This window comes from Ctenocephalides felis, unplaced genomic scaffold (assembly GCF_003426905.1).
Source record: "Ctenocephalides felis isolate EL2017-DRISC unplaced genomic scaffold, ASM342690v1 CF-g0.4_SCAFFOLD_00845, whole genome shotgun sequence".
Classification (NCBI taxonomy): domain Eukaryota; kingdom Metazoa; phylum Arthropoda; class Insecta; order Siphonaptera; family Pulicidae; genus Ctenocephalides; species Ctenocephalides felis.
The window spans coordinates 13,738,926-13,752,800 of NW_020536999.1; the positions used below are offsets into that span (position 1 = coordinate 13,738,926).

The 13,875-nt window shown below is 30.0% G+C and overlaps 3 protein-coding genes and 1 pseudogene across 3 annotated transcripts; 2 read left to right on the forward strand and 2 right to left on the reverse strand.

Annotated features, from left to right (window-relative positions):
• Nucleotides 1-6,716: 6,716 nt before the first annotated feature.
• LOC113363970 (D-aminoacyl-tRNA deacylase-like) lies at nt 6,717-7,825 on the reverse strand. Its single transcript, XM_026606444.1, has 2 exons — nt 7,714-7,825; nt 6,717-6,811 (listed from the first exon to the last, which is right to left on the reverse strand). The coding sequence occupies exons 1-2, from the start codon at nt 7,754-7,756 to the stop codon at nt 6,717-6,719; spliced, it is 138 nt and encodes a 45-aa protein (XP_026462229.1). The 5' UTR covers nt 7,757-7,825.
• A 160-nt stretch (nt 7,826-7,985) lies between these two features.
• Nucleotides 7,986-10,235, forward strand: LOC113378252 (folliculin-like). Its single transcript, XM_026618784.1, has 6 exons — nt 7,986-8,002; nt 8,146-8,396; nt 8,504-8,692; nt 8,957-9,602; nt 9,664-9,766; nt 10,097-10,235. Exons 2-6 carry the CDS (start codon nt 8,286-8,288, stop codon nt 10,233-10,235), a joined length of 1,188 nt encoding a protein of 395 aa, XP_026474569.1. The 5' UTR covers nt 7,986-8,002; nt 8,146-8,285.
• Nucleotides 10,236-10,241: 6 nt separating this feature from the next.
• On the reverse strand, nt 10,242-11,090 carry LOC113363972 (60S ribosomal protein L18-like). The gene is given in 5 exon segments (XM_026606445.1): nt 10,242-10,494; nt 10,497-10,628; nt 10,631-10,781; nt 10,843-10,932; nt 11,073-11,090. Coding segments are annotated over 5 exon segments (564 nt in total). The 5' UTR covers nt 11,076-11,090; the 3' UTR covers nt 10,242-10,306.
• Nucleotides 11,091-12,134: 1,044 nt separating this feature from the next.
• Nucleotides 12,135-13,861, forward strand: LOC113378259 (annotated as a pseudogene).
• Nucleotides 13,862-13,875: the final 14 nt, after the last annotated feature.

A 13,875-nucleotide genomic window follows, 5' to 3' on the forward strand; every position in this document is an offset into this window, starting at 1 on the left:
ATTCCGGATAATCCGAATTCCGGATAATCCGAATTCCGGATAATCGGAAGTCCGGATAATCCGAATTCCGGATAATCCGAATTCCGGATAATCCGAATTCCGGATAATCCGAATTCCGGATAATCCGAATTCCGGATAATCCGAATTCCGGATAATCCGAATTCCTGATTATCTGAGTTCAGTAAACTGCCTTCTACTTCATCATTGTAGAAATGTGCTTTTTTGCCGTCTTTCAAAAATTTGTTATCTAGACCTTTTTACCCTGTAGGCGGGGTAACTTGAAACGGGCAGGTGGCAAAAAGATTTAAAGCCTTATTATAGTTTTAAAGGTATTTTACACAATAATTACATTTTTAACTAATGCTTAAAAACTACCAACGGAAGAAAATACTTTTATTGTGGATTCTCAAAGATTACCGTTTATCTCCCCCATTTCAAAGATTACCGTTTTCAAATCAAGCTTGTAGCTGGCTATAAATCTTTTTTCCTGTACTTTCAAATATTGTTGTTAAACAATGCTTAACTTTACTGATTTTTGACAAATCGGTGGTTGGCCTTTTTAACCCCGGACCTTTATATATTACTATCTATTCTGCGATAAATTCTAGGAAATTATATCTGGAAAAATGTTATTCGACAAAAGGTCCATTTGATCGATACCAAATTTAGGTTCTGAATTTAAATAACATAAATAAAAAATAATATAACCTAGAAAATGTTTTATAAATACCAATAAGCATATAATTATACAAATAAGATCTTTCAGAGCACCGTGTTTGAGAAAAATATGCCAAAAATGCATTTTCATATTAACATATCAATATCAAAAAAGTTTATATTTTGAATCTCTAGTAACACTTGGAGCCCGTTTACTAACGTTTTTGTATATAAATAATACTACAAACAAAACTACTTACTACAAATTTATCACAAATAAATAATATTCGCGTAAAACATCCTATTAAACGTAATTGAACATCATCTGTCAAAAGCGTTTGACATTTCACGAAATTGCCACCGTCCATTGTTCTATTTAAATTACGCTTCTACAAAAATTTTCAAATTATAAATGTAAAGTTTCTACGCGGATTTGAAATAATTTCTCACCTTTTGGACATTCTCTGGATTGGCACGAATTTTTCAAGAATAAGACTGGCCAAATCGATTCAGCCGTTTTCGAGTTTTATTCGGACATTTGAAAGAGAGCTCCATTTTTATATATAAGATATATATATATGTATGTATATATCATATATATATATACAGGGCCGGTCTTAGGGTTCCCAGCGCCCGCATGCAATTTTTTTTTCTAGGGCCCCCTAACCCCTTATTATATTAACTGTTTTAACAATTTACCACTAAAATAATACTGGATTTATTTCACCAAAAAGCGCATAAAATACATTTATTTAGAAGAAGTTTTATTTTCAATCCAAACTTTTTAGAACATCCAAAAATTTCAATAAGTTCTTACAAGAACTTTTTTACATTTTTAATTGTTTCTAATCCATGTGTAATGGCGCCAACACAAGATTCAGATATTAAATTTTCCATAAAGCTTTTTTTTTCAATATAATTCAATAAAAATTTAATTTCTTTGCATTTTTTACTAATATTTGCACAATATTTTTAAAATACGTTAAAAATTTCACTTTAAAACAACAAATGGGAAAGTAAAGATGAATACATACAACTCGGTCCTTGCGATATCAATTAAGGGAATTTCAAGATGCAATTTTGGGTATCTTAAATAATAAAAAATTAAATTACAATAATCCAACATGAAGTACCAGTGTTATGTTATGATTATGTTTAATAATGGAAGACTATAATTTTTTTGCTTCATATGATTTGCTCAGTAGAATAAATCGCATAAAATGCCCAAAATGCCCAAAAAAAATAAGTAAAATGTTTCAAAAGCCAAATATTAACTAATGATAGTAATTTTAATAATAAAGAGTTAAAACATGTAAAATAATAAGGGCGGGGGCGCTAGAAAAAATGTCATGCGGGCGCTGAGAACCCCAGGAGCGTCCCTGGTAATAATGTATAATAAATTATTACTAAGAAAAATGTAATTTAGATATTATAATTACTAAACAACCAGTTAAAATATGATACGAGATTATAAAAATTATAGGCAACATTATTGTAGCAATTATTTTGGGTGGAAATATTCAAGGTAACATTGTACTTTTACTGCGGATAATATATATATTATTTTTTTCTGAATTTGTTATACCGTTTATAAGACTTCAATTTTCAATATAGTGTGGGAATTGAGACTCATTATTTTATAAGCAATTCTACATTTAACATTGCTCATATTGATGTATATGCATTTTGATGTGAAGAGTAATTTAAGAAACAATAATTATTATTTTTGGGTAAACGGTATATATTAGTATAGGATATTAAAAAATTGTAGACGTGGGTACAGAACAACGGTTGTCGGGTCATCTATTATATATATTGCTATCAATGTTTTTTTTTCAGTTCTCACGTGATATGTCGACAAGTGCATAAATCATCTCCAGTTTCGGCCAGACCAAGATGGTGTTCTATGAAAATAAGCGTTTCCGTCCAATCTTCAAGATCAGCCACAGAGAGATAGAATTTTCTCGGAGCTGAACAAATGTCTCCATTGTGAATGAGATGTATCTCTATGCAGTCGCTTGGAGGTTCTCCAGCACATCGAGGAGGATATAACAATTGAGATGGTGGCTGGGATAAAAAATTATAAAAGGTACATATTTTTATTCCATATATATTAGGGCGGGTCGATTTAAAAATCGCTTAGGCACATAAGATTTTCGGATACTAGGGATCAAAATAAGATACTTTGCTGAAGAAACCATTCCTCTAAAATGAATTTTGATGTCCCGTGCATTGACCCAAAGATAGGGATTGAATTTTGAAAAATTTCGTTTTAACCCATTTATAGTGCTCTAATCGCGTCCAAATGTATAACAATTCCCAACTAACTTTGGAAGGCCGATCCACCCATGCTTATGGTTCACCCCTGGGACCTCCCCTTAGAAGTCTCTCATACAAAAAATCATCGTTTTTGGTATTTTACTCAGCAAAATTTTTTTTTATACATTTTTTTTTAGTTATTAATTCATGCACACTCAGAAAACTACACATCTCATGCTATCTAAAGAAAAATCGATATTTGATTGTAATCTAAATCTCTAATTTTATTTTATTTTTTATATATTTTTGTTTGTAGATAAATAATTTAAGAGATCTGAATTTTAACAACATAAGAAAATTTGATCTTACCTTTTTCTTCTTTTTATTCCTTTGAATGAATTTGGCCACTTTTATATACCTGCACAAATAATTAAAGTATGTATATATTGAATCAGCGATTAAATTAATATTATATTTAAAAAATATTAAGTTCAACGATTTTAAAAAATTCAACGACAAAGTTCTATTCATAATTTAAACTAGTGGTACATGGCATCGTGCCTTAAGGCAAATTGCTGAAACTTCCCGTACCGTAATAAAGTATTCAAGGAATATTAAGATATCATAAATTATTATAGATATTATAAATAAGTACTGAAACATTTTCTAATATTTATAAGAATTACATAAACGTAATTGCAAAGTTAAAATTATTTCTTTAAAGTATGTAAGTGAGTTTTAGAACTTTAGCCAGAATTAAAATTAAAATCTGAATTATTTTCGATATACAAAAAATTGAAAAAGAAAATAAAATTTAAAAAATCCAAATTGTTTTGTCAACACAAGCAGAAAGTTTTTTGAATCATTCATCAAAATATTTTATATAAATAATATATTATTAATTAACTTCCCGCTGGGTAAGTTATAGTAAAGGACCGAAAATCGAAAATGAAAATTTTTATATATCTTTGAGAGAACGGAACATCCGATTCAACAAATATTCAATTCGTAATGATGGGGAAATGTGGTGATTAGTTTTTGGCAAAGGCAGATCTAGCCGTTTTGGAGACATCGTGCAAAATGTGTAAAAATGACAGTTTTTGAAAGAACTAAGCATCCTATTTGAATGATTCAAGAAACTTTCTGCTTGTGTTGACGAAATATTAACTTTTGGGGAAACATTTTTTTTTAATTAAAAAAAAATAATTCGGATTTTAATTCTAATTCTAACTGGAGTTCTAAACATTACTTAAGTAAAATATTCGAGGAATATCAAATGTTTTCAATAGATTATATAATTATATAATCTATTGAAAACATTTAATATTCCTCGAATATTTTATTAAGATACGGAAAGTTCTAGCAATTTGCCTTAAGCACGATGCCATGCACCACTACTTTTTAAGTATTATACTTTACCCTCTCGGAACTGGTACAAAGTTTTCGCCTCCGGCTGCAACGTAATGTCTTCCTGGCACGATTTGTAGAAAAGAATGAATTCTCATTCCTGAAACAATTTTATGAAAAATGTTTAATTAAGATACAGGGCACGATCGATCTTTATGAAAATACGATTTCTCATTGATATCTTTCGAACAGAACAAATTTTGGATGGATCTTTTTAAAGAAATGCTTTAGCCGATCGTCGCACAGGAATTAAAAATTTTCGATGCTTCGTAAAGTTGATAAAAAACATGTTTCTTTATAAATATTTCTCACCAGTTTCTGCTTCAAAAAGTGCTCTCGTTTGTCCAAAATGCGGTTTCAATTTATCGGTAATCTGCTGCAGCAGGTCACTCCATTTCGCAATATCCGAACTTATTATAAAATGTTGTCCAATCGTTTTTTCACCATTCACAAAAACAACTATGGGAGTCAAACCCGTTCGTGCGATACTGTACTCGCACATCTTAAGAAAAATGAAGCCAAAAAACCGTTGAAATTTGAATTTAGAACTTATAAATATACATCCTATAATAAAATTTATATTTTGATATGCGTAGTTAACATTCTGAAGTATTTTAACAATATGGCACTGATGAAATTTTGAAATTATTTATGGATATATCATAATTATCTTATTATTTTTGGTTCCAACTGACAATTCTGCTCAAATTTCTTAAATCTGCTTCGGAGTTTCTTTCATCAATTTACGCAATTTTTTGTAATTTGATGGAAAAATCAAAGAAATTAACTGTAAATTTTGAATAATTTATATGTGTATTAAATAAACGTCTAACTTCACTCAATTTTGATTACTAATTTTGAAAAAATGAAAAACGCTTTTTGGATTATTGTTGTCATTGGGAAATTTTGTATTCTTTATAATTTTTTATATTAATACATTAATATAGCTGTAGCTATATTATGTGCAATTTTTTTTAACTATGTGTAAGTAGAATGAGGCACGTTGCAAACATTTTCCGATATATGTAAATAATCAATTTAATTAATAAGAAATAAGTTTAATTAATAAGTCAAATTTGTTTTAGCCAAAGGCAAAATGCCACTTACACCTAGTTACATTTTTCGTCTTAAAAAGAACCTGAAATAATATAATAAATATCTATTTCAAAAATATAGGGTGGAAATATTTTCGTTTCTTATCAATTTTTTAACAATTTTTTGTCGACGATTTCGAGAACACGGATCAACCGATTTGAATAATTCAAAAAACGTTCGATTCGAATTGATAAGGAGACGTGCTGATTAGTTTTTGGCAAAGGCAGGTCTATCCGTTTTGGAGATACGGGATAAAAAAAGACAAAAATTGTAATTGAGTTGAGCGTTTGATTCATATCCTTCAAAAAAAACTAAATTAAAAAAAATTATCAGAATAAAAAAAATCGTTTTCATATTAAAATCGATCAAATATTTAAAAAAAAAATCAAATTCTCAAACAATTAAAAAAAACGATTTTTTCCAAAAATACAAAAAAAATGAATAAATTTCTTGAAATAAGTTGTTTGTAGAAGAAATTATTTTAAACAATTATTGATAACTTTCGTTTCTCGAATGTTTAATTGCGGTACGGGAAGTTCCAGCAATTTGCCTTAAGGCACGATGCCACGAGATTTTTTAATAATGATTATTGCAACAAATTTGTTTAAATAATATTTCTATGAAGTAATCATTAAACTTGTTAGTTTAAATTGTTTTTTAAATATATATTAGAAACATGTACACTCAACAAATGTGCATGAGATAAGGTTTTGTTTTTTGGGTTATAAAATTAAACTCACTATACAATTTATAATAAAAATAATTTATTTAAAATTTTCTACAATCATTCACAATTATCAGTAACTTCAGCTTTTTTTGGTGACTCGATTTCTATCGTGACTGGTCCATCATTTTGTATATTCACCTCCATATATTCACCAAAAATTCCATCTGAAAAGATAAATCACATATTCAATCACAAGTACAAGTATATCAAGTTACATAAGTAAAATTTAATTGCCTCATTTTAATAACCTTTTATCTTATCGCTTTCATATGCAGTTTTCATTTCAGCTAGAAAATCGTTATACAATTGCTGAGATTTTGTGGCAGGCATAGAATGGTGAAAATCTGGTTTATTTTTTTTGATAGTTGCATATAACGTGAATTGACTCACACAAAGTACTTCATAGTCTTTTTGCTTAACGTTTTGGGACCATCGAACACCATTCTCATTTTCGAATAAACGAACATTTAGTATTTTTTGGACTCTGAAATAATAAAATATATTCAAACCGTTAATATTTGCTCATACTAATTTATTTAAATTTTATGTTTATATTCTATTAGAAAATTACTCACAGATATTTCATATCACTAACGGTATCATCAGCAGAAATGCCTATAAGAACACATAATCCTTTGCCGATAGAGCTGATGAGTTCTCCTTTAACTTCGAATATAAATTTATTTTAAAAAAATATCAATAAGTAAATGATATTTTACAGTAATAACTTAACAAAGTTTTCAATCAATATGAAATGAAAATTAATATTAACAAAATAGCAATAAATTTCAAACAAATCTTAATAATTTTGTTATCCAACCAGCAAACTAAATTAACAATCGACAAAAAAATATGTTAGTTATTTAACACTCGTATCAATGATTTATATTTATTGTTAGTATATTTTTATAACTATTGACGTTTTTTTATTTTATATAAAAGCATTGATACAAAAATGTAATACACATCGTTTTAGTACTTGTACAACCTATAAGTAGCCCCTCTGTCATTTTTTAAAGGCTTTTATAATTTATGTAACAAAATCAATGTAATTATAATACAATAACAATTTCAAATATTAAAAATCATAGTCACATATATTTACTTTATTGTGCCATTTTGAACGTAATTAAAGTAATTTTACATATTAATAACTGGTTGAAGCAATATAAATAATTTGTTTATACTACAAACACTTAACGATACACTTCATATAACAATTTAAACTATTTAGGTGCACAAAAAAGCAATCTATGGAACATTTTCTTTCGCTGGAAGTCTATTGCATAATTCCAAATGTGCAAATGCAGATCTTTTTGTTTCTAGTATTTTTTAAATGATATAGAATAAAAGATTGAGAAGTAAGTAATCTACAAACAAAAAAAAATCTATAGACTGATTTTTTCAGATTAATATAATGCAATCTTAATATTATATAGTAAAACAAAGGGAACACAAAAGCACTTTTTGTATCGTATTGTAAAATAATTGTATTTTTAAGTTCTCTTGGATGAAATCTGTGGGCCATATATTGAAAAAATAAATAATGAATAATATGAAGAATCTACCTTTTACATTAGCTCCATTAACTCGTTGAATTAGAGCTTTCATTTTTATATATTTATTTTTACTAACAAAACTATTTTTTTCTTTTATAGTTTTGAGGTAAAACTTAATTAATTAATAATTAAAACAAAATTTTAGAACTGTATATTAATTAAGTATGGTTTATATACACACTTATATTTATTTTTATTATAAATAAAAATTATTCATCCACCACGCTTAATTTTAGGTTATGTTCTTTACATTTGACAGCTGTCAAAATACTTCGTCACGTGGTCGATCTGTCATTAGGTAATTTGCAGTGATGTCTTTAAATAGTTAACTTTAAATATTTAAATAACGATGAATGTCATTAATTATTATTAAAATAAATTTTAATTATTTATCTAATAATGCTAATAACTAATCTCTTTCTACCATGAATGCCATAATAGCGCTCTGCAATTTTTGCGAAGTGCATGGACCAAGTGTGATATTTTGCACACAAATTACTCATGACACAGCTGATATACCAGTTAATCCAAAAGAAGATGTGGCTTGCAAATCGTGTCTGTCTCTGGGGCCCTATGTGGCCATGCTCTCGAAGGATGATAAGGAGACTAATTATATTAGCACACAAAATGCCATTATCGAAGAGAATGCTACTTTGTTGAAACATGCTTGTGTTAGGAGCTTGAGCTGTGAGGTAAAAGAGCAATAGTAATAGATAAATATTTCAATAATTATACAGACAATATATACAATATTTTAATAATATTTCTATTTCTATTATATATTAATTTTTTTCCATAGGTAAGCCCAGATAAAGATGGTGGTTTAATTTATTTTGGTGATTCTACTAATGGCCATGTTCTCAGCTTTACGTTCCAACTGGCTGATGCTTATTCAAGAGGTTTTCGGAGATGGTTTTCTTTAATAGTATTAATGAAAGATCGTATGTTTTTATTAAATCTCAGTCCTTTTCTATCAGAGCATCTGAAGGTATTGCATAGAAATTTAATTGTATATAATATTATAGCTTAATTATTTAGTCATCAATAAAAGCCAACATTAAAGTCATTGACATTACTTTATCTAACTACTTAAATTATATTATGTACAGTATTAGAGCATATTATTAATAATAGTTTGAATTATTTTTATTTATAAAACATTTTCATATTATGCTTAATTGATAATGCTTGCAATGATCAGTTTATTGCCGAAAAGCAAATACTGAATTTTATGTAATCTTTTACCTTTCAGACAATATCAAAAGACTTACAAGAAAAGGCAAAAGCTGTATTCGATGAGGAAAAATCTCAAACTGCTCCAAAACCCCAAACATCAAGATCAGCAGCTCTACAAATGAAATCTCTTCCCGAAATGACAAACAAACCTCATATTTTTGCACATCTCCATGCATATTTTACATGGTTAATAAAAACTGGTGGAAGTTATTATGAAGAGGTACCACTTAGAATAATACCAGAACCAAAATCATTTGCAGACATCGAAGGAGAATTTACTATAGTGAATTTAAAACCACAAGACCAAAAGTCGAATGAAAATATACCACCTATCAAAATGGGTCTGCGTGATGTAAAAAATATACTCAGCACAAATGCTTTCAACAGTTTAATTTATTGTGTATTGACTGGTAGACAAATAATAATTCGGGGAACAAGTGAGACAGCTCTACCAATTTTAAACAGTCTGCGTGTACTGTTTCCTTCTGCTCACAGGCCCCCAAAAGTTACTTTGAGTGACATTTATTTATCGCCAAAATTAGCACCCTTGCTGGGTATAGGAATTCAAGTTGCAGCACCTCAACCATGTAATAGCATTTTTAGAATTGATGTAGTTGATAATAATTATTTGGTGAAATGGACAGGAGAATTGCCAGAAAAATGTAAATATGTTGTGAATAAATTTAAGGAACAGTTAAAGGAAATGTTTTTGGTTTATTTTAGATCCTGGTCTGCATATGAAAATAAATACTGCTGTGGAGAATCCACGATTATCAGATAAAGCTTTGCTGAGGCAAATTATTGCTCTGGTAGAGGATTATCAAAAGTAAATAAATTGTGGAACTTAATAGCACTAAAACTTATTTTCATCAATTATATCCTCAATTTTTATAAACAGCATGTGTTTTATCAATAATTCTGATTGGCTAACAAAATTAAAATAGATTAGAGTACAAATTAATAAAGATTTCTAAAACTTTAGAGCATTAATAGAGAGGTAAATGTTTAATTGTTTAAAAAATGAAGGATTTTAAACATTCATATACAGAATCAAATTCATACTGAAATTTAATGAGATTTAAGACTTCATATTCATGAACACTTAAAGTGAGTTATATTATCACTTGGATATTAAATTTTTATTTCTTTTTCACAGCACAGCAATGGCAATAAAAGCAGGTTTACTCGTAAACTCAGCCGAAGAGCTTAAACCACTATACAATGTTTTGGGAATACAAACAACAGACAAACCTGTAATCGACTTTTGGGTTGAGCGATATGTAATAGAAAAATAAAATCCCTTTGAATAATAAACGTTTGATTTATTAATTTCAAATACACTTTATACAATTGTATATAATTGTATTTACTTCTTGTAACCACAGCTCTTCCTGCGTCCACGAGCACGTTCAAATTTGCGTCCCTTTGATCTAACCAATGGTTTAGTGTGAGAATGAGGCACACCTGGAGCCAAGCCAAAGTGTTTGCAAGCCTCACGAGCAGTACGTCTTCCTTGCATAAGAACTGTGTTCTTACCAGTGGGGGCCCTCAAGCCAATTGATCGAAGGTGATAACTTCACCGCCAGCTTTCAAGATACGTGCTCGTGCTTTCTCAGTAACATGGAGTGCACAAACTGTCAGTTTTGGGACTTCGAATATTCTATCGTCATTTGTAACAGTTCCGACAATACAGCTAAACGGTTTTCACGTCCTGGCTTTTTCATTAAACGAACAACACGAGCCAAAGACATTGGGGGCCTGTGGATCCTGCTCATGAAAAGACGCTTGAGGATGATCTTATTGAATTTGGAATTCGTACGTCTTGCCAAGAATCTGTATAGCTAAAATACAAAGTATTAACACCTAGTATAACAATATTTTATCATGTGTCCATTATTTTACTAACCTTAACCAACAACGTAAGTATACATCTTGGGACTTGGGCTCTGTACGACGGACCTTGCGGTCGTATTTATGGTTAATGTCGATACCCTGAAAAAGAAAACAAAAACACGATCAGCACTTTAATTCTTCGCTAATTCATATTCATGTATTGTAATTGTATATAACCATTATTTTAACGTGATGTTTTAGAGATAAATCACAAAACACAATCGCTTTTGCATACTTACCATCGCGAAAACCGGATGAAGAAGAGTTTGACAAAAAACGCGATCGTGTTAACTGTGGAGAATGAATGACACTTCATGTAGCAGGAGCGCCAATGTGGTTTGAAATACAGATGGCGGCAAATTTGAAGGTATGAAAAATAAAAGTGATAATAGTGTAAACAAATATTTATTTATTTAACCATCAATATAATATAATAATAACTACAAAATATAATAAAAATATCTAACAACTTAAAATATAGCTTATATATAGCAAATAATATTATGTATATTAACCATATGCATATTTATCTATGATCAGTAGCATCATTACTGAAATGATTTGTATTATTTATTATCATTAACTTCCCGAAGGAGAGTTTATGTTTTCATCAACAAATCCGTTTCGTTATTTTATGTTTTCTCGACGTTTCAAGCCATTCTGAATCAAATGAGACCAATTTGGAAAAAGTATGTGTGTGTGTATGTGTGTGAACAGATTTTTTGCCGTAAATCGACGTTTTCTCAAAAACGGCTGGACCGATTTCAAAAATTTAAAGCCATTCGATGTATCTCGATGAGGACTAACGTTTATCAATTTTGCGCGACGATCAACTCTTGAAATAAAAATTTAACCCGATTTTTATGGAACTTTTTTTGACGATATATATCATGGTCTTATAGAACTTACTGAAATACTATGGCTTCGCGGCAAGTAGTTCAATTTTAAAAATTTATCAAAGTTTGAGAAAATGAGTAGTTTCTTTGATCGAAGGTGATAGCTTCACCATATTAACATTTCTAATTATTTAATTTAATGGAATAATCTTGTCATAATTAATCAAACACTTAATTTGAATTGATGTGCAAGTTGCAACTTCAAACTGGTTTTCACGAAAGAAATCTGTCTGGCAACACTATCATACACATTTAAGCTGCCATATCATTCGTTTGTTTCTGTTATAGGTTTTAAATAAATAATTGTGGTAACGGATGTTTGAAAAAGTCAATATTTTGTGTATACGCAAGTTATTTTAAATTGATTTATTTTTTTCTTGTATATCATGTTTAAGACAAGGACAAATGTCGAATAAACAGGTACACGTGCACTTAATGACATTTGTCTAATATCTCTTTTTTTTATTAGACTCACAATAATGGATTCAAATACCAAGAAATAGGTAATTCTAGTAAATATGATATTTTTGCCAACTTTCGGTCTAAACATAGTTCCAACGTCTAATATTAAAATAAATGGTGTACATAACCAAACAAATTCAAGTGGTCTTAAAAAAGCAAAATTAATCATGCAAATTCCAATAATTGCAATGGATTTACGCCTTCGGAACGGCAGCACTGTGTGGCCTGCTAAAATGAATAAAGGCCTCCAGAAGCGCGTAAACTGTTGCCAGTTTATAATGTTAGAAACAAATTAGTCGAACCATTGCTAAGAACCGGACTACAATCGTGTTAGGTGAAACAGGATCAGGTAAAACAACTCAAATACCTCAGTATTTATGGAAATGGGCATATCAATGGAGGTGCAATTGCAATAACACAACCCAGACGAGTTGCAGCCATCACTATTGCTCAACGAGTGGCCCAGGAACAAAATTGCCCTCTTGGAGACCTGGTTGGATATAGTGTAAGATTGAAGATGTGTCTTCTAAAAAAACTCGAATAAAATACTACTGACTGTATATTATTGAGGGAGGCTTTACTTGACAAATTGCTTATGAAATATGTATATTAATCCTTGATGAGGCTCATGAACGCTCTATTAACACTGACTTGCTGTTTGGAATTGCTAAGAAGGCTCAAGAAATTAGATCGAAACCTCCTTTACAACCTTTGACACTGATTATCATGTCTGCCACTGTGAATGTTCAAAGCATTGAAGACTATTTTGGACAAGATTGTATTCCAATTATTCTTACTGGTCGATCATACAAAGTAAATACAATGCATGTAAAAAGCTCTCAAGATGATTATGTTTTTACATGTTTAGTAACTTATTCGACGTGCACAAGAGGCACCTGCAGGGCATGATGTTTTAATATTTTTAACAGGACAAGAGGAATTGAGGCAATGGTGCAGTACATAAGACAAATTGCTAAAGATAACAATTTCAATGGTCGTCCTACTTTGCGTGTGTATCCATTTTATTCAAATTTACCTCAGATGAAAGCAATTGGAATTATTTAGACCAACAGCTCCTAATTCACGAAAAGTCATTGTTAGTACTAATGTTGCAGGACTTCTTTGACGATTAATGGTATTAAATATGTTAAGATAGTGGTAAAGTGAAGACAAGGGCACATGATTCAATGACAGGTCTTGAAAAGATGAAAGTAACGACTATATCAAAAGCACAAGCTTGGCAACGTGGCAGGTCGGGCTGGTCGTGAATCGAAGGTACTTGTTATCGAGCATATACTTCAAAGCAGTTTGAAGAAATGCCGAAGACCCGATTCCTGAAATTCTTAGAGCTAACATAACTACCACTTTGTTACAATTACTAGCTATGAAGATTGATATTGATAGTTTGATTTTATAGACACCGAGCAATGAAAGCATTGCTTATGGATTGAAACAGTTATATATGTTAGGTGCTATTAAAGATGTCAATTGTCCAGTACTTACAGAACTAGGTAGAAAAATGTCTCAGTTTTCCTCTAGATGCTAGATTTAGTAAGCTTTTATTAAGTGCTCCAGATTTTGGTTGTGTGGATGAAATTCTAAGTCTTGTAGCTGTAATGTCTTCTGAATCCGTCTACAATTTACCTCAAGAAAATCGGATAAACATTTAGAAAACCACAGGAAA

Bases quoted from the DNA above. Each gene is read 5' to 3' on its own strand.
- LOC113363970 (XM_026606444.1), bottom strand. From the start codon at position 7,756: ATGAAAGCTCTAATTCAACGAGTTAATGGAGCTAATGTAAAAG. The intron at 6,812-7,713 runs GTAGATTCTTCA...TTATATTCGAAG, and splicing joins TAATGGAGCTAATGTAAAAG to TTAAAGGAGAACTCATCAGC.
- LOC113378252 (XM_026618784.1), top strand. From the start codon at position 8,286: ATGCTCTCGAAGGATGATAAGGAGACTAATTATATTAGCACACAAAAT. The intron at 8,397-8,503 runs GTAAAAGAGCAA...TTTTTTCCATAG, and splicing joins TTAGGAGCTTGAGCTGTGAG to GTAAGCCCAGATAAAGATGG. The intron at 9,767-10,096 runs GTAAATAAATTG...TCTTTTTCACAG, and splicing joins CTGGTAGAGGATTATCAAAA to CACAGCAATGGCAATAAAAG.